Source organism: Sycon ciliatum, chromosome 9 (genome assembly GCF_964019385.1).
Source record: "Sycon ciliatum chromosome 9, ocSycCili1.1, whole genome shotgun sequence".
In the NCBI taxonomy this organism is placed as follows: domain Eukaryota; kingdom Metazoa; phylum Porifera; class Calcarea; order Leucosolenida; family Sycettidae; genus Sycon; species Sycon ciliatum.
The window spans coordinates 912,223-931,854 of record NC_088651.1 but is presented as its reverse complement, the minus strand read 5'-3'; the positions used below and the strand labels follow the sequence as shown (position 1 = coordinate 931,854).

The following is a 19,632-nucleotide window of genomic DNA, read 5'->3' as shown; positions in this document are numbered from 1 at the left end:
AGGAGATTTACAAACGACCACTCTACGTGTTCAGGAAGACCTTGGCTATCGACTCATCACATCGCTTTGTGTCCGTGGGGATAGATATCGCCAGGGCGAAGCCTGAAGTGCGCGCGCTCGGACAAACAATTGTCGCGCGTAGAAAACATGACGTATGCGCATCGCGGGTTTCTCTATTTCTTTCGCGGCAACCCATGCGTATTGGGTACCAAAACATCGAGAATTTCAGTGGCTTTCGGGCCAGCTTTGTCCGAATTTCGTGCGTTGAAAGTAAGTTGGTTGACTGCACTGCGATCGATCGCGCGCGTGAGAAAGTGCAGATGCTACGAAAATGCAGAAAACGGACTTCGCTCAGGCACCCTCGCGAGGAAGACTATTTTCGCTGCATTTTCTCTCCACAGCTGTCTGCCTGGCCATGATATCTTTCCAGAGAGCCATCGTTTGTAAAGATCCGTGGATATACAGCTGAGCTATGAAAAATTTGAGTTCGGCTCAACTCAGAAAAATTTGAATTTTTCTGACCCCCTTGGCACTGAAAGGGTTAATCAGAAATCAATCAAGAATGAGCAAGACCTTGATGGCTGCCGCTCGCTGAGCCTATTGCCTCTCTGCTCAGTATGCTCATCCCCACAGACACGTATGGTATTGGACCTAAATGACTGTGGATGCTTCATGTATCTCACTCGAGCGCCTCTCCTACAATTGTAGCGTGGGAAGATACGGTATTTCGGCGGACAGCTGTCGCTGTACACGACTTGTTTTTATGGTTTTCCAATGGATCCGAAGCGGAGCGTGGGGGAGACGTACCTTCCTGCTGCTTCTAATCGCATCATGCTTGTGGATCGGCGTGATGATAGCAAGTGGACGGCTCCAGCACTCGTCCAGCTGGTTTGGTGCTGGTTTGAGTCTGCTGCCAGCCAAACCAGTGCGCTCTGTACAACCAGGTCACATGACAGTGAAGCTTGGCAGTGATGCTGCTGCTGCTGCTGCTGTAGTGCTGGGGGTGAACAAAGGGACAGGGAGGACAGCAGCAGCACCTGGAATGGGAAGCAGCAGTGGCAGCCTATCAGGCGCTGCAGGGGCAACGACAACAACAGCAGCATCAGTGAAGCTAGCTCCTGGTAGTACATCACAACAGCAGAAGCAGCAGCAGCAGCAGCACCTGCAGAAGGCGGCCTCGACGGTGAGACAGAGCGGCAGTCCTGTGCGAACGGGGATAACTAGCACACCAATACCCAGCAAATACCACGTGCGATCGCCCGCAACACCAACAAAACAACTCCCATCATCAGCAGCACTACCACCAGCAGCGGCAGCAGCGGCATCACAAACACTACCTGCAAGCACCCAACGGCTCAGGCCGGGCAACGTGATCGCCACGGCAACTCGACCTGCCCAAGTGAAGTCGCCGCCGCCGACGACGGGTGTGTCGCCGCTCAAGCAGGTTACCATGGGAACCGAGCAGCAGAAAGGCCAGACATCATCGGTGCCGATAGTGGCGACAGCGGGTAACAGAACGACACAAGCTCCCGATTGTCTTAGCGACACCTGTACGCTGGCGCGCGGCTGTTGCTGTAGTGTGGAGAAACCGGCCGCCAATGCACCACGTCTCACTCCGGACCTAAACGCGGTGCCCAGCGAAGGCGAACTCCTCGCCAAGTACAACAAGACGGGAATCCAGCCGGGTGGGCGTTGGTCGCCGAGTGATGGCTGCGTCGCGGAGCAGAAGCTTGCGCTGATAGTGCCGTATCGTAATCGCTACGAGCACCTGCGATTATTCCTTAGTTACATGCACGAGTACTTGCAGCGTCAGCGTCTGGACTATGCCGTGTATATTGTGGATCAGGTGGACGAGCAGCCGTTCAACCGGGCCATGCTGATGAACGTGGGAACGCTTGAGGTCAGTTGTGTAAGCGTGTGTGTGTGTGTGTGTGTGTGTGTGTGTGTGTTGGGGGTGGGGGAGGGGGGCTGCGTGTATGTGTGTATGCCCGTGTGTGTGTGTGTGTGTGTGTGTATGTGTGTGTGCCCGTGTGCGTGCGTGTGTTATCTGCATGCATATGTACGCACACTCCCATGCCGTGCAATGTGTTCATGGACAAAACACAGGAGACTCTAGCTGTAGGCTGTTTCTTCTCTAGCTTCACACACTAGCCAATCATCGAACAGCCTAGTTAGTAATATATACTGTACAGTCAACTTCGCTAATGACGACTGCGGATATAACGACAATTCACGAATAACGACAGAATTTCCATGCCCAGACCAAAGTCCCATCTAACCGCAATACAGATAATGAGACTTCGGGTATAAGGACACTTGGCGAATAAGGACACTTTTCTGATGCCCCGCCGAGAGTCGTTATACGCAAAGTTGACTGTAGTGTCGGATGCCGAAGAACGGAGCGCCCAAGGATGAGCACTGAGCACAGCATACCGATCTTTTAAAAACGCCTGTGGCTCAACTGTGCATAGCAGAGACTTGTACATCAAGAACAAGAACTGCTACGGCTACGCCTCTGACCCCCAGCTCTTCAGAACCCAACACTACCGTAGTTGTGTGTACCGTAATGTCACGTATTAAAGCCGGGCTTATTCCTGTAGTAGCCGATGTCAGGGATAGGCTCCTATTCAAACCAGGTATTTCTATGTATGTCAACACTAAAACCAGGCTTGTGTGCCGACAGTGTATCTTGAAAAATCAGGCTTCTATTCAAACCAGGTATTTCTATGTGTGTCAACACTAAAACCAGGCTTGTGTGCCGACAGTGTATCTTGAAAAATCAGGCTTCTATTCAAAACAGGCTTCTATTCAAAACAGGCTTCTATTCACAACAGGCTTCTATTCAAAACAGGCTTTTATACAAGACACTACGGTACATGCCGACTCAGAAAGATGGAATAGTCAAAAAGTAACATTACAGCAAGAACAGCCTACCGTCTTCTGTATTTGCGCATATCCGGCTCTACACTCTGGCGTATTGAACACTTGTTTGAGCTGCCCCTGCCGGCCCTTATTGTGTGTAACGTGTGCATGCATGTACATGTGTGTGTGTGTGGTACGTGGTGTGTGTGTGTCCGTCCGTGTGTAACGCGTGCGTGTGTGTGTATACGTGTGCCTGTCCGTCTGTGTTTGTGTGTGTGTGTGTGTGTGCATGCCTGTGTATGCGTGTGCCTGTCTCTGTCTGTCTGTCCGTCCGTGTGTATAACTTGTGCATGTGCATGTACATGTACGCGTATTCCACTGTGTGTTGCCAGGCGTTGCGTGAGTTCAACTACACTTGCTTTGTGTATCACGACATAGACAACATTCCCGTGGACGCCATGTTGAGTTACTGGTGTGAGTCAGTGCCTGTGCACATGTCTGCCAGGACAGACCGCTGGAACTGGGGATTGCCATATTTCTCTTTTGCCGGCGGAGTTGTCAAGCAGAGTACCGATCAGGTGTGTATATAGACGTGTGTGTGTGTGTGGGGGGGTACGTGTGTGTGTGTGGGGGGGGGGGGGGTACGTGTGTGTGTGGGGGGGGGGGGGGGGGTACGTGTGTGTGTGTGTGGGGGGGGGGGGGTACGTGCATGTGTGTGTGTGGGGGGGGGGGGGGGGTACGTGTGTACGTGGGTGTGTATGTGTACGTGGGGAGGGGTGTGTCTGTGTGTGTGTGTGTGCGTGTGTGTGTGTATGTTTCAGTCCACATGGCTTCCACCGGTTGCGCGGATTTGGCAGTTATCCGGCGCAAATATTATGTAATATGTTTCTTTCGGGTCTCGCCCACTCTCCTTTGGTATATAAAGAGAACAAAAATGATTGGAGGTTTATTCCACTGCTGTACGAGTTCTGGTGATAGTTATGATCGTTTCATCTCTGCGTCTCTCTCTCTCTCTCCCCCCCCCCCCCCCCCCCCACACACACACACAGATATTCAAAATGAACGGCTTCTCCAATGTGTTCTGGGGCTGGGGCGGTGAGGACGATGACGTTTCTATTCGATGGCGGACGTACAAGCTGAACAGGCGTCGACCACCAAAGGAACTTGGTCACTACGCTACGATTAAACGCAATCATCAGCGTGGCTCGTCACCGCAATTTGATCGAATGAAGATCCTCCGCAATAGCTCGAAACGTGCCGAAATTGATGGCATTCGGAGCACCCGGTATGAGGTACTTGGTATCGAGCATCAGCCACTATACACACATCTCAAGGTAAAACTGCTGCGTGACCCGCGCTTTGAATCCATCTACTCACCGTGAGCGAATCCGGAAACGGTGTGTGTGTATGTGTGTGTGTGTGCGCGCACGTGTGCGTGTGTGTGTGTACGGCAGCTGCACTGCGGGTAGCTAGACTGTGCGTGTGTTCTTTGAGCCGTCACGGCGGGTTTTCCCCGTGCCTGTTTTCCCAAGCACGGATCAAGAAGTCCGTCTAACACTTGAGTTGACTCACTGAGCTTGACGTGTGCTAGGTCCCACTTGACTTTTGAGTAATTTTAGTAGACCATGTTATGTTAGCGATATCACTCCCGTCGCAGCCTTGGGGGGAATTTCCCTTCCTGCCGTAGGCATTATTTATTCTTCTACTATATCTTTAGGAGATGTCCCACCGCTTTATAAGCTGTATCTGCGCCTTGGGCGGTGGCGTTCCTGCGGATGCGGAAAACTCGGCTTCTAGCCGAGCCTCACACAAACCGTGATTTTTTAGATGTCATTGTAGATTTTAGTAAGGAAACCTACGGGCTCCTGTATTCTTGTATACATGTACTTGTAGCTGAGTGAACTAACCTATTGGGGCTGGCTCCCATGTTCTAGGTCCTAGTTAGCTTATCCTAGTTGGCGTTTTGTGACTTTTGTCGTTTGTTTGTGTTTATCCCTGTCTCTGCTGCCGTGTCCCTGCTCACACCTAGCAAATCTTCCGTTTGTCTTAGACTGGTCTGCTACTATAGGTTCTAATGATATTATTATTATACTGCGATGCCTTTTGTTGGCTCTTCTGCCTGGATTTCATTGGCAGATAGGATCCTTCCATGAGTGACATGCGAACTGTAACTATTTCTATTATTAGACTGGTATAGCCGCCGGTCCGCCATGCTGAATCGGTCTAACCTTGCCTTTCACACCGACGTATACTGCCGCTAGGGGTGTCGTATCTGGTGACTACCCGATCGCGACCCTATCGTAGCCATTTTTTTGGTCTTTCAACCATGGATTTGTTTAACTGATTTTAAAAACATGTTTTAAACCAATCGTTAGGACGATGTGATTAGTACTGATTACCCAAAATCAACACCTTTTCCTCTCGAAATGAATTGATTACTAGTACCCGAAATCAACACATTTCCCTCTCGGAATGAGTCTTGCTATGATTTCCTTGTGTGATACCTGTTTGTGATATGAACAAGTAAGATTGCACCAAGTGCTCTCGCTGCTGCCGCTACTCTTCCAGACACCGTGCAGTCTGTGTTGTGGCGAGTCACATGTTAACCTATCAAGCAATGCTTCTACATAGGGTATACAATGCTCGTACTACTCCCTGGATGGCTCTGCCGGCCACATAGCAAGTGTTTCGGAATGCCCGGGTAACGGGAGCCAGTGGCGAATCACCGGAAGTACGTCACAACAAACAACACCAACACCAACAACAACACCATCACCACCAACAACAAGGTCAAGGATGCGGTATTTACATGAACAGCAGCACCTTGAACTACTTGTATTGAAGAAGAGAAGTCAAATCAAACAACGTTACTTGCACAGGTAACAGTGCAAGGCGGCGTGAGAAAAGAAACATAACCGAGAAAAGCAAGGGCATGCAAGCAAGCAGCAACAAGAAGAGAGTCCTGGCCACAGATCGCAGGGAGGGAGAGAGGAAGGGGGGGGGGGGGGGGTATGCGCTTTGTACAGTAGCGGGTAGGAGGCAAGTAGCACGGCAACAGCCAGTAACAAATACGGGGTCGCCGCGGCAACCGAGGGGACCGGGGAGAAGTCAGCTATGGCACAGCCATGTCTAGAGACGAGTAGGTAATGATAATGAGAACAGTAAGGGTTAAAAACCTCCCCTCCTCCTCCTCGGAGGCGGTAGCAGAGGAGAAGGAGGAAGGCCTCAGATAGCCTGCACGGACATCACCGGCGGCACAACGTCGTTAGCATGCACGGACATCACCGGCGGCACAACGTCGTTAGCTAGCCGGGCATGAACTAGACAGAGAGCGCGGCAGGCAGGAAAATATTCAAAATAAAAAGAATTCAGAGGCGGGCAATCAAGTAAATAGACGGCACAGGAGCGGAGCGTGCCGCGTTGGGCCGCCTCCGCTCGTGATTTTATGAAGAAAAAGAATGAAAGGAGACGCGCTATCAACCACACGCGCGCGTGCGCACGGCCCTCGCAGCGTCGCAGTCCTTGATGCATAGCCATTGCTCGACCAGGACGGCGCTTCGGCGAGTGTGCGGCGCGCGATCAGGACGTGGTGATACGACAACACGCCATATATTGCCTCGGACGTGTGGCCAATTAGCTATGATTCGGATGACATAAGGAGTGGGGGACAGCAACTACTATCATGATGATACAGGTTATGAGTTATAATGTCAGAGGGTGCGGCGGAGACACTATCAATGGGATAGCGTTTGTGAGAACCATACCCGCTACAAACACACGCCACTCGGTGTGTGGAAGGTGAAATGCATCCGCAGTCCCTGCTCCATCGGTTGCGAGCCGTGGGTCACTGCACGGGCTTTATTTAGTCTCTGATAATGCACACATACACACGTACACACACACTTACACACACACGTACACACACACACATACACACACACACACACTGTCTCTCTCTCTCTCTGCTGTTGTCGCCGGGTGACACTAGTCTCCGTCTGTCATTTTCAAGAACTGTGCAAAGACGTCGCGAGTGCATTCTCCCTTCGCTGCAAAGAGGAACTTGTAGTAGCTGCCGTCAGCACAGATTGCTGCGGAGGAGAGGACACACAGGCACACACACACACACACCATGTACACATACACACAAACACAGATGCACGCACACAGAATCCATAAGAACAGAGCTGCATGCAGCCGAAATCAAAACAAACTTGCAACCGGCAGAAAAGGTGAAACGAGTGAAAGGCATGACACACACATACACCAGGTAACTGGGGGGTCTGTCTGAAGAACACCAGTATGGTCGTCTCTCTGTCTCTTTCCAGCCTCCAGTCTCAACACACGTACATGCATAGACAAGGTTTGTTGTACTTACTTATTACAGAGTTCTTCTCAGACCCAAACGCGCATATTGACTGAGACCCCGATGGGATTTGAAAGCGCGCAAAACTACAAACGGAGCTGAAGTATTTAGGAAGAACACTCTTCGCCGACGCCAGTCTAAACATGCCGAGAAACATAAAAATACACGCACACAAACGCACACACACACGAAGAGTAGAAAAGCAAAATTTGAGACAATCAGCTTTCCAGCTCAGTGTAATCAAAAGATTTCCGGGCAAGTACAAGCAGATTTCACATTCAAAATCTGACCAGCACCATTACAAAACTGGAACCAAAGTATGAATTTAGATACAAGCCGCATATAAAGTGAATCCTTTCCGGAACGCACACACCCACACCCACCCACCCACCCACCCACATGCACACACACATGCACACACACTTTTGAACTTTGAAGCCCCGTCTCCAGTGGAGATTATAGGCTACTGAGCTGGGCAGTACTTGAGGTGACACTTCAAATCGCCACTTCTCCTAAACGCTCTGCCGCATGCGCAGTGAAAGCACACACACACATGTCGGGCAGCACCCCCCCCCCCCCCCCCTCCCACAAGCACGCACCAGCACACTTGGCCGGGAATGACGCCAGGGATTGAGCGCTTACGTTGATTCCTTGTTCCTCGCAGCTTGCTCCTCAATGGAGAAAATATGTACTGTGCCGTGGTCACTAGATACGCAGAGGAGTGAGGAGTCCGTGTTGAAGTTTATGCTGCAATCACACGTACCACAGCACAGTGTACACACACACACACACACACACACACACACACACACACACACACACACACACACATGCACAAGCGATGAGTTTGGGTTGAAGTTGATGCTGTAATGCTATGCACACACCCACCCACACCCACACACTGATTACACACAAGCTACATGCCTGCCAAATCTCCACACACACACACAGAGAATTCTATTGCTATGAATAGATGCTGTGACTAACCAGTAGATTTGTGCTGCGTTGGCCCCACGTCGCAGTTCATGCAGCTGTATGCCGTTGTTGGTGTCAAACACACGAATTAGCGTGCCCTGCAATGGCCAAGGAGAAAAGGACATACAAACGATGAGAAAAAGAAGAAGAGATCGAACTTATTATATGTCTCTCTTTGCGTGAGTGTGAGTGTGTGCGTGTGTGTGTGGTGTGTGTGTATGTGTGTGTGTGTGTCTGTTTGTGTGTCTGCCGGTCTCACACCCAAATGTGTGGCAACCACATAGCATCCAAACACACACACAACAGAGGCGAAAGGCAATGTAGCTGTAACTTCAAGTTTCACTCATTTCAGCGAACATCAGACAGCAGCATTTGACATTCACAGCTTCGACCCGCCTTGTCTATAGCATCCAAACATACTAGTACCTTTTCTGACGCTGTGGCCAGGCGAGTTCCAGGAAGGTTGAGGCTGATGCAGAACAGAGCGTTGTCATGCGCGGCGATGTCGACGGGTGAACGCTCCGTGTTTGCCAGGTCAACCACTTGTACATGGCCTGTGTAGCAAATTGCACATGCGTACATACACACACACACACACACACACACATGCAGAATAGATGATATGCCAAATAACGTGCAACTAGACTTGAGAGGGCATCGCACACAAGTTGCATACACATCATACCACAATGTGTACACGGTAGGCCCTGAGCCCTGCAGGAACACTAGTCACAGGTACCCGTACAACTTTGAACTTTGTATGCAACTACTCTGCAATGCCCTCCCAAGTCTAGTTACACGTTATTTGGCACATCATCTATAGAACAAAAGACAGATTTTGACGGGCAGAGTAACTCAAATAAAGCAGTGCTGACAAGAAGTGTTCGCCACGAAGGCTAAACTCTCCTAAGAAGGAAGACAAACTGGCACAGGCTCATCACAACTGAGCCTGTAGCCTCAGTAGCCTGTCAGATTTTGGTGACTAGATATCGTACTTTCTGACTGCATTATATTATTCTCATCTCCTCTTATTTGTTTCTTGCATCTCAAGACTCAGAGGAAACACCGGCCACTGTGAAGAGAGTTACTTCATAGCTAAAATCCTTGTGCTCTCTTCTATTCCAGATTAATCACTCACCTGTCTTTTCACCGGGAAATGCTAGCAATGAGTTGTTACTGTTAGGACAGATTACGCACAAACCTGGCGCACATAAACATGTACACGTACACACAGACACACAAACACAGACATCACTCAAACTAGTGAATGGCGGCTCGTACAAGCTATGCTGGAATACTTTAATCTGACAAAATACACGAGTCACAGAGTACCACACGTCTGGTTGTAACTACCGCAAAGTACCGTTGATCCGCCCCCTGTCGATTTTTTACTTGTGAAGCAACTTCGGCGTATACAACGAAAATACGATGTTGAACCGACGCATGCACCGCTGTACACAATACTTGCCAATCCAGGATGAAAATGTGCACAATCCAGCACATCGAGTCTGAACTTCTACGTTGTTGTACATCGTACTGCACTTGACAGCCTTGATCTAATTCCCGCCCCCTACCGAAAAACTCAGCTGGGAAGCAACATGGCGTGGGGGGGGGGGGGGGGGGATCAACGGAACTTTACGGTAATAGTTTCATGCCAGACGGAGAATAAGCCCATTGCGCAAAGACGTAATTATTCGTACCGCGACCACCCCACACACCCACCTGGGCATGGTCGCCTGGGGTGTTGAACAGTGTATTCCTGATCCTAGCGTACTCACATGCATTACTCATACCTTCCACATTTGGCAATGCGCAATGGGCTTATCTTCAGACAACTGATAACAGTGGTACTCCGTGACTCGCTACTCGCCGTCTTAGACAGATTTCACTGTATAGTGACAAACCGTAGTGTCTTGAAAGCCGGTTTTGAATACAAGCCTGATTTTCATTTTCAAGATACACGGGTGGCACATAAGCCTGGATTTAGTAGGTGCTGGTACCAACAATGCAATTACCACAGTGAGGTAGAAACTACATACAACTTACCGCGTGGATTTAGCGTCGTGTCGAAGATGTGCAGCATCTGCGGTGTGTGCGTGAACGAGAACACTTTGATCTTGTCCAGCATGACGGCCACAATCCTGATGACGTCAACCACATACACACAAGCGCATATACGCACACGCACACATGCATACAGACACACATATACGAACGCACAGCAGAAAACAGCACATCAACATCACCATAACACTGGCGAAAAGAAAGCAAGGAAAAAAAGAGAAATGTAAAGACTTTTATTCCCGTAGCTATGCAGAAGACGTTACTTCAGTAACGTCTGGCGCTAGCCAGGGTCCACACAGCTTTAATTTGGTATTTGTGTGTTTGTGTGTTTGTTTGTTTGTTTGTTTGTGTCACGCCTGGCGCTATCCCGTATCTGACGGCAAAAAAATCATAGGGATGTTATAAATTGTTCAATTCTCCTGTTTTTTTTTCCAGGCATATCCTAGGATTCGAACCCGCACTATCGCCCTACATGCATTCCCCCATACACTTCGCATTCATACCCATTCTTCCAAGTTGTTTCACGTTATGATCTTGCGTTTGAAAGCCCTATTTGAATATTGCGGGCAGCTGTATGTGGCCAGCTGTGTTTGATGGTACGGTACGGGAGACGGTGTCGTATTACCCTCGATCGTACCTGTCCCGTACCTATCCCTACCGTACCGTACCATCAAAGACGGCTGGCCACAATGCATATTCAAATAGGGCTTTCAAATGCAAGATCATAATGTGAAGCAACTTGAAAGAATTAGTATGTATGCGAAGTGTATCGAGGGATGCATGCAGGGCGCGATAGTGCGGGTTCGAATCCCAGGTTATTTCTTAAAAAAAAGAATTTTTTTAATTATTTATAACATCAAATATTAACTGGTTTGAGGGAAAGAGACAAACGGGAATTTATAACATCCCTATGCTTTTTTTTGTCTAGGTCATCCAGGCAAAAAAGCATAGCGTAGGGCCCTGAGCTTCCAAGCTCTCTCGTTAGATTAAACTATGCACACATGCACACAAGCTCTCTCTCTCTCTCTCTCTCTCTCTCTCTCTCTCTCTCTCTCTCTCTCTCTCTCTCTCTTTCTTTCTTTCTTTCTTTCTTTCTTTCTTTCTTTCTTTCTTTCTCTCTGTCTCTGTCTCTTTCTCTCTCTGTCTCTCTCTCGTACACCAGCATGCCCTACAGTCCTTACCTGTCTCGTCGTAAGCGAACGCCCTTAACCTCGTCATCAAAGCCCAGCTCGATTACAACCTTTTTCTTGAGGTCATCCCAGACCATCACTGCAAGAAAGAGAGAGATAGAGAGATAGATAGATAGAGAGACAGACAGAGAGACAAAAACAGACATACATACATAAAGACAGACAGAGACAGACAAACAGAGCATCGGCACCGCATCCAAACACACGATAATAGCTCAACGTCCAATTGAGAAGAGAATACAATCAAGCCAGTGCTACACGCCCCATGCAGATGAAGATCGCCTTCATTCTGAGATAAATCATGATGACATAAGGAACACTCATCAGTTGAGAAAGTTGAACAGGGAAAGGCATAATGGAAAATTGACTGTCACCACCAGGACTTGAACCAGGGACCTTCGCGTGAGGCCAGCGATGCTCAAGCCACTGAGCTATGGCGGAGCCGTCATCCCAGCAGACCATTCAACATTTTTCTTCAGACTTTGAAACTCGCGCTTCCTGTGACACTTCACAGGCTGGTGGGACGCAGCCCTCACTCTACCCACACACTTCACGCACAAACAACTTGTAGTGCATGGGGAGCCCCCCGATGCACCAAATATTCAACAGTTGAAGGAGTTCCTTCCTAAGGGTGTGCAGACTCCACTGTAGCCACTTCATGTTTCACACAGTTATAAAACCACTACTGAAAAGCTGTTCCTGAGGATGGGCCTGGGCCGAAAATTTTGGATTTTATTAGTTTTGGAAGAATTTGTAGCCAAGAGACCGTTTTTGAGTAGTGGTGCATAACTGTGTGAAAAGTTGAAGGAGGAGAAAAGGGAGAGGTCTGAAGGAAATGCAGTCGTCCCTCTTTAATCCTGCACTTTATAAGCCAACACCCTCTATAAACCAGCACAATTTTCATTAGCCAAAATGACCTCTTCATGCACATTGCAACAGTAAATCAGATTTGTTAATCCAGCACCCTCCCTACAATGTCCAGCAGAATTTCTTTAGCACAAATGGTGCCGGATTATAGAGGGACCACTGTATCAGGAACCACGGGCTCTAAACTCCACCCTGGAATTGAATCTCGTGGACACACACACACACACACACACACACACACACACACACACACACACACACACACACACACACATATACGCATATGGTTCGCACGGGAACGCAAAATCAAATTTCACACGCACATCCACACACACACACACACACACACACACACACACACGCACACCCACACACACGCACATCCACACACACACACACACACACACACACACACACGTTTAAAAAACAAGAAAAATAGCGACTCCGGCCAAATCACTCCACCCGATGTTCTGATTAGATATGCAATATTCTCCTCCAAGCAGCATGACAAGACTCACCTTTATTGGATGGGAATTTAGGATTCTTTCCACCGCCGACCAGTGCTAAGTAATTACACCGAAACAACATCTCAATCTGCCCTATGCCGCCGTCTCCAAAATCTAACACACACACGTATCAACACACATGTATACACACAGTCACACACATATAAACACACACACAGACACACACACAGACACACACACACAGACACACACACACAAACAGATGGAAACACACGCGCACGCACACCGTGTACGCCCGTCACAAGAGACACACACGAATCTGTTAGTGCACTGGATGCAGACATGCAGTGATTTCAACATAATCATACAGGAACAAAAGCTGACAAGTTCTGAGTGAAACATACCGGTATCAAAACTCAGGTACTGCCCAATCCATATAAAGTAAAACCGGGTGTAAGCAACCTCTGTGTTTAGTAGCGACCACCTGCTCTTAACGACCGTTTTCACGGCTACGGTAGCTGACAAGGCCATGTGAATTGACTCCCAATACACACTGGATCAATACCACAAGAAGTACTGTATAGCAGGAAATTTTCGGACCAAATTTATTTTCGTACAATTTACAATTTCGTACACGGCCTCTTTTGTACTAAAATTAATTCTGTACTAAAATTTGTTCCTGTGAAGTTATGTACACTATACATCCGTACTGCGTGCGAACACGTGCATTTAGCATGCAGCACTGTACTAAAATAAAATTCCGTCCGAAAGGTCGAAATTCGGGTTTGTCCGAAAAAAATTCCGTCCGAAAATTTCCTGCTATACAGTACATTGGGAAAGAATGGCAAAGAGAGCTTCAGCAACCCCCCCCCCCCCCCCCACCACCCCATTCCACAGTCATTCTCCTGAGCACTCACAGACTCCAGTGCAGCCATTTACACAGCAAGGTACTCTCAGAAAGTTTAGGTGCTCAGTATGTTCGGTATGAGTGTAGCGCTGGCACGCTGGTGACTTACACAGCAACAATCACTTTCTATGTAATTCTCATGCATTCCTTTCATGCATTCGGCTGCACGTACCGATCCATTTCCCAATGTAGCGTATAGCGTATATTTAGCGTATTCCCGTACGTTAGCGTACGGAGTCTGTCTGTCCATAAAAGCTGCTGCTCACGATTCTCTTCATGCGGGTTAAGGTTACACTTCAGTTAGAGTTCAATCTTCATTCCAGTTCAGTTCAGTGTAAAAAAAAACAAAAACAACAGTGTGTTCACTCACACCCTTGTAGTATTTTGCCGCCGAGAGACAGCGGCCCGCTACATGAGGGCAAAAGGTCAGGTCAGGCAAAGAGAAAATCTAGGCACAGAGAAGCAGTTCCCTATACACTCATTGCCGAAGATGCGTTGCCATGGTGCAAAAATGGCGTTGGATGGCTACGCCTGAGCGCTCGCGCTGTCATCGCAGCCCACGACACGTCTTCCTGCTGTGCTTTCTTGAAATTTTTTGTTTTGCTTTGTCTTTGTTGCTGGAGAGTTTGAGTCTTTGAGATACTGTAGAGCGATTTTGGAGTTGGTCAGCCGAGAGTAGTCGTGAGAAATGGAGAAAGAACGTGAGAGAACCTGGACTGCGGATCAAGTCACTCTGTTCCAGCGGAGGCGAGCAGAGGGTAACGATCTGCCCAGGCACGTCGCTCCTGATTATTTCGAGTGGCTCGATGTGCAAGTGGCACTCGAAACCAGCGCTGCGCAGAGTGCCGATGTTCCTGCTAGTGTCGCTGCTTCAGCCGGGCTAGCGCTGGCGTGTCCAGTGCAAGCAGTATACCTAGTAGCTGAAACCACTCCTGAACCTGCTGTAAAACCCGCTGCTATTTCAGGGCCAGTGCAAACAGCAGCTGATGCTGCTACTGAAGGGGCCACACGTTCACTTCTGTCCAGCTCTGTCCTGCGCCCTCCCACCTCTTGTGGGGATATCATGCGCTTACGCATGCAAGGGCTGCGCAAACTTTGCAAAGACTTCAGTATTCCCTACCAAGGGCGTGTATCCAGACGTGATCTTTACCTTTTCATCTGTGATCATTTCCACTTGAGTACTGCTGGCGAAGGTGTTCCAGACGAGGAGGCAGACAAGCCTGCATTACCAGAGCTTTTCACACATAACCTCTAGCTGGTCTGTATCTCACCTAACTAAAATCCCTTTCTTCACTACTGAGGCTGTCAAGCACTATCTGTTAAATTCTCCGGACAAAGATTATGACAAGGGGAGCTTGCAGTGCTACAAGCAACTTCATGGTACCAATTATTTGATGAGCACCACCTTCACAATTTGGAGGGAAACCTGTTTGCAGGTGGAACAAACTTTTATTTTGTCCGTGCAAAATGCTGGCCATCACAAGATACATCAACGCAAGCCTACACGTGTATCGTCTGCATCAGCAGGGACGATCCAGTGTGCTACGGTGGATACTGCCAGTGCGTTTCCGGTTTAGGAGAGTGCTGTTCACATGTCGCGGCTTTGCTGTTTGCGCTGGATGATTTTTGCAGCCGTGGCATGCGGAGTTTGTCTGGACCTTCCGTAACAGACATAATTGCAAGCGGTGCAAACCAGCCTCCCAAAAGGTGGAACCAAAGCCGTTGGCTGGCATCACAATAGCAAAAGCCTATCCAGGAGCCCGGAAGAAGAAGCCGTGGGAGTGGGAAGGATCCTCAAGATACGACCCAAGGCATCCTGATGACCGGAAAGCAGACCCGACAGCTCTTTTCCAGCTGAAGCATGCCATTGCAGGTGCTGTATGGGACTGTGGGTTTCTAAGGCATCTTTATGACTGCGCACCGCCTCCTTGCAGCCCGCCTGCTCCAGTGAGCCTGACTAACGATATGGCTTTTGACTGCATTGAATTGGTTCGAAGCGCAGAGGTCACACGTCATGCCAGCCATGCCAGCTATGCCGTCTACCAATGATGGCGCGATTGCACAGCAGGAAGACGTGTCGTGGGCTGCGATGACAGCGCGAGCGCTCAGGCGTAGCCATCCAACGCCATTTTGCACCATGGCAACGCATCTTCGGCAATGAGTCTATTGGATTATGTGTGTTAGTGTTTGTTCGGTGTATTGAAATTTTAGGTATGAAACAGACGCACCGAAAATACCGAAAATAACAGTACAGTATAGTATCCAGTTACAGTGATGGAGAGTTACTCTTAACTCGTATCCTTATGTCCTTTTCTTTTCTACATTTATTTATGGCTCAACATCCGAGTTTCAAATAACAGTACACCGAAAAATTTGTGAAATTACAGAACCTCAACTCAAACACTCAAAACAAGGTCTCTTAGCTGCTGCGTACGTCATTTAAACTGTTCACCAAATTTTCGGCCATGGCCCAACATCAGGGTAGACGGAAACATTCGCCATGAGATATTCGAGAGTAAGTGGCAAAGAGGAAAAGACTGAAGAGAAAAATGACTGTCACCACCAGGACTCTAACCAGGGACCCTCGCTTGTGACCAGCGACGCTCTACCTCTAAGCTATGGTGTAGTCGTCATCCAAACAGCGACCGTTCAACATTCTGTTCAGACTTCGAAACCATAAGAGCTAAAAATCCCCCCCCCCCCCCCCCCCACACACACAGTGAGCACACACACGTCAACAGCGCACGCCCACTGCATTAGAGAGCGACTGACCTTGTCTCTCCTTCTCCTTGAGCGGATCGCAATTGTAGACACGGAAGCCATTCTCCATTCCGCAGGCAAAGCACCCTGTACACACCAGCACCAGCACCACCACAGGCAAGAGCATCACATCAACAGCAGCAGTAACACAAGCATAAGGACCAGCAACAGCAGCAGCGTCAGCACCACCACCAGCAGCAGCAATAACAGAAGCAGCAGCAGCAACACCAGCAATGACGATAACATCAGCATCGAACGAGGAGAATGAGGTCTGCCCGTGTCATACTTTCGTGTGAAGTTCACGAATTGGAGTAAGACATTGATGTTTGCTACTGCCTCTGTCTAATGAGAACTGCCACTGGGAACTAACCAGAGCAGGTGCAGTAAGCACATTGTGTGTGCCAGGTCTATCCAAGCATGCAGTAAGCACATGTGTGTGCCAGGTCTATCCAAGCATGCAGTAAGCACATGTGTGTGCCAGGTCCATCCAAGTATGCAACAAGCATACAGTAAAACCTGCCCCAGAAGACCACCTGTCCCAGAAGACCACCTGCCCCAGAAGACCACCTGTCCCAGAAGACCACCTGTCCCAGAAGACCACTACAGACAGGACCCAGGGATGTCATTTCCAGTCACATGACACTGGATAAGGAGACCACCTGTACACGGGTACCACGTTTTGAAGGTCCCTTGAGAGCGGTCGCCTTAGACAGGTTCCACTGAACACGTGTGCACCAGGTCTATCCAGGCATGCAGTAAGCATACATGTACATATGTGCGCCAGGTCTATCCAGGCATGCAGTAAGCATACATGTACATATGTGCACCAGGTCTATCCAGGCATGCAGTAAGCATACATGTACATATGTGCGCCAGGTCCACCCAGGCATGCAGTAAGCATACATGTACATATGTGCGCCAGGTCTATCCAGGCATGCAGTAAGCATACATGTACATATGTGCGCCAGGTCCACCCAGGCATGCAGTAAGCATACATGTACATGTGTGCGCCAGGTCTATCCAGGCATGCAGTAAGCATACATGTACATATGTGCGCCAGGTCTATCCAGGCATGCAGTAAGCATACATGTACATATGTGCGCCAGGTCTATCCAGGCATGCAGTAAGCATACGTGTGTATGCCCCAGCTCCATCAGCACGTGAAGCAAGACACAGGTTACACAGTGTGTGCTCTAGGATTTCAAACCAACCGGGTACACGTGTACCTGGCATAACCATTGCAACCGGGTCAGAGCCGGGTCCGTTCAAGTGCGGCTACTGCATGGTGACCCGGTGTTTGTTTTCCAAACGGGTCCAAGTACCCCCCCCCCCCCTCAACCGGGGGGCTGACCCGGCTCTGGAGCAGACATGGTGTAATGTACAAGCTCCATTCTTCGGCGCGCCGGACAACACTGTACTGTAGCCAAGGCCTGGCCATAGTGTGGATAATACCAAGAGTACATAACCCCCAAGAGTGTGCAACTGCCTGCACAAGCGCTATGCTGTGCTGCGAGGCAGAACTTCACATCACGTAACATGGTTCAAAAGGTTATGCTGGCAAACAGTGCAAAGTGACCACAAGAGAGTTGTACCCAAAGCTGGGTTGCGTACAACCCTGTATCTATCATGCACAGGGTGCAAATAATGTGTACGGGTTCATCACGTGATGTGAAGTTCTGCCGTCGCAGACCCCATAGCTGGAGGTGCACACTCGGGGGGGGGGGGGGGGGGGGGTATAGGGTTATGTACTCTTGATAATACCAAGAGTCCATAAACAAGAGTGTGCAACGCGCGATAGGGTCTTGTCACGAATCATTTTCAACATTACGTCATTTTCATGTAGCGAATGTCACGGACTGCACGCGCAGCTACATGAAAATGATGTAATGTTGAAAACGAGTCGTGACAGACATCTATGTGGCGTTGCACACTCTTTTTTATGGACTCTTGGTTAGACCAAGACATACTACATAGCCCCCCCCCCCCCCCAAGAGAGTGCAACTGCACTATGGGTGCTGTCCCGACGGATTCAAGTTGACGTCATGTTTTATGATGCAATGCGCACTGTACACGTCTTATCAGACGTGTCCTGAACCTGCGGTGGAAAAAAGCCCCATTTGATCCCGTACAAACTAGTGCAAAGAAAAACGTGTGTGTGCGCGTGTGTGTGTGTGATGTGTTGATACTCCGTACAAGTGTCGTGAACCACTGGTGCAAGGAGCATTGCATCAGAACAAAAGAATGACGTCAACTTGAAATTCTGTCGGGACAGCAGGGTACTGTACGCGGGAGTTAAACACTGCTGGGGGGGGGGGGGGGGGGGGGTATGTGCTCTGGATAATACCATGTCACACAGACACCACGCTTCCCAAGGCCTGCCGAAAAAAACTGTTGTCAGGTGATTTGTCAGGTTCCCGCAGCCTTTGGTCACTCTTGAAATAAAAATCAATCAATTAATCAATTAACCAATTATTTCGCAACTACAATACACATGTACGCTATCCTATAACGATGCAATGTTCAACTTCAAAAACAGCATATTTTCAACGCCCACTCCATCCGCGTTGGTTTCCAGGCCCAAGATCATAGCCGAATTCTTTGCTAACTCGCAGGATACGTCAAGAAGAAACCTCGCTCAGCGACCAACTAACAAGCAAACGCACCTACAACAAGTCTTAGAAGCCGTTCTGGCTCGATTATTTACCTTGATCCTGATTGAAATTGCAGAACAAGAGGCCATTGCTCCCGCCAGATTGTGCTCCTTGTGTGGCAAGATTCATGGCTGCAGCTACTGCATCAGAACGGCTATCGGCTCCTCATGGGCAAACACTCTGAACATGTACCCGGCTCCGAAACACAGGCACAGCAGCCGACAGAAGAAACGAGAAACTGATTTCGTCAACACGAGAAGTGGATGCAAACTCTTGGTATGTGCATGCTTGCCAGCTTTTTTTTGCGTTTGCCAGTGCCAGTCCTTTTTCGTTGAGGTTGGCCAGATCATGTCAGAGCCGCCTGCTGGCATCATCCATGACGCCCCATAACGAAATCGGGATTTACTATGGGTTTTGATTCTCTTTCTGGTAATTTTGCCGGACATAGCTACGAAATCATGCAACACTTGAAGTATTTGGGGTCAACACCGTCAAGGTAAAGAATACACAGGGAAAACGCACATGA

General features: G+C 49.0%; 2 protein-coding genes across 2 annotated transcripts; one reads left to right on the top strand and one right to left on the bottom strand.

Annotated features, from left to right (window-relative positions):
* Positions 1-312: 312 nt before the first annotated feature.
* LOC135824889 (beta-1,4-galactosyltransferase 1-like) lies at positions 313-5,400 on the top strand. Its single transcript, XM_065337636.1, has 3 exons — positions 313-1,900; positions 3,255-3,440; positions 3,912-5,400. The coding sequence occupies exons 1-3, from the start codon at positions 656-658 to the stop codon at positions 4,242-4,244; spliced, it is 1,764 nt and encodes a 587-aa protein (XP_065193708.1). The 5' UTR covers positions 313-655; the 3' UTR covers positions 4,245-5,400.
* Positions 5,401-5,659: 259 nt separating this feature from the next.
* LOC135824891 (WD repeat domain phosphoinositide-interacting protein 3-like) lies at positions 5,660-19,394 on the bottom strand. Its single transcript, XM_065337637.1, has 11 exons — positions 19,160-19,394; positions 16,468-16,542; positions 12,840-12,941; positions 11,446-11,533; positions 10,247-10,341; positions 9,339-9,401; positions 8,627-8,754; positions 8,213-8,298; positions 7,868-7,972; positions 7,238-7,362; positions 5,660-6,950 (listed from the first exon to the last, which is right to left on the bottom strand). Exons 1-11 carry the CDS (start codon positions 19,233-19,235, stop codon positions 6,847-6,849), a joined length of 1,047 nt encoding a protein of 348 aa, XP_065193709.1. The 5' UTR covers positions 19,236-19,394; the 3' UTR covers positions 5,660-6,846.
* Between the last annotated feature and the right edge of the window lie 238 nt (positions 19,395-19,632).

Bases quoted from the DNA above. Each gene is read 5' to 3' on its own strand.
- LOC135824889 (XM_065337636.1), top strand. From the start codon at position 656: ATGACTGTGGATGCTTCATGTATCTCACTCGAGCGCCTCTCCTACAAT. The intron at 1,901-3,254 runs GTCAGTTGTGTA...GTGTGTTGCCAG, and splicing joins TGAACGTGGGAACGCTTGAG to GCGTTGCGTGAGTTCAACTA. The intron at 3,441-3,911 runs GTGTGTATATAG...ACACACACACAG, and splicing joins TCAAGCAGAGTACCGATCAG to ATATTCAAAATGAACGGCTT.
- LOC135824891 (XM_065337637.1), bottom strand. From the start codon at position 19,235: ATGAATCTTGCCACACAAGGAGCACAATCTGGCGGGAGCAATGGCCTC. The intron at 11,534-12,839 runs GTGAGTCTTGTC...TCTTTCTTGCAG, and splicing joins TAAATTCCCATCCAATAAAG to TGATGGTCTGGGATGACCTC. The intron at 6,951-7,237 runs GTAAGTACAACA...TCTCCTCCGCAG, and splicing joins TGAGAAGAACTCTGTAATAA to CAATCTGTGCTGACGGCAGC.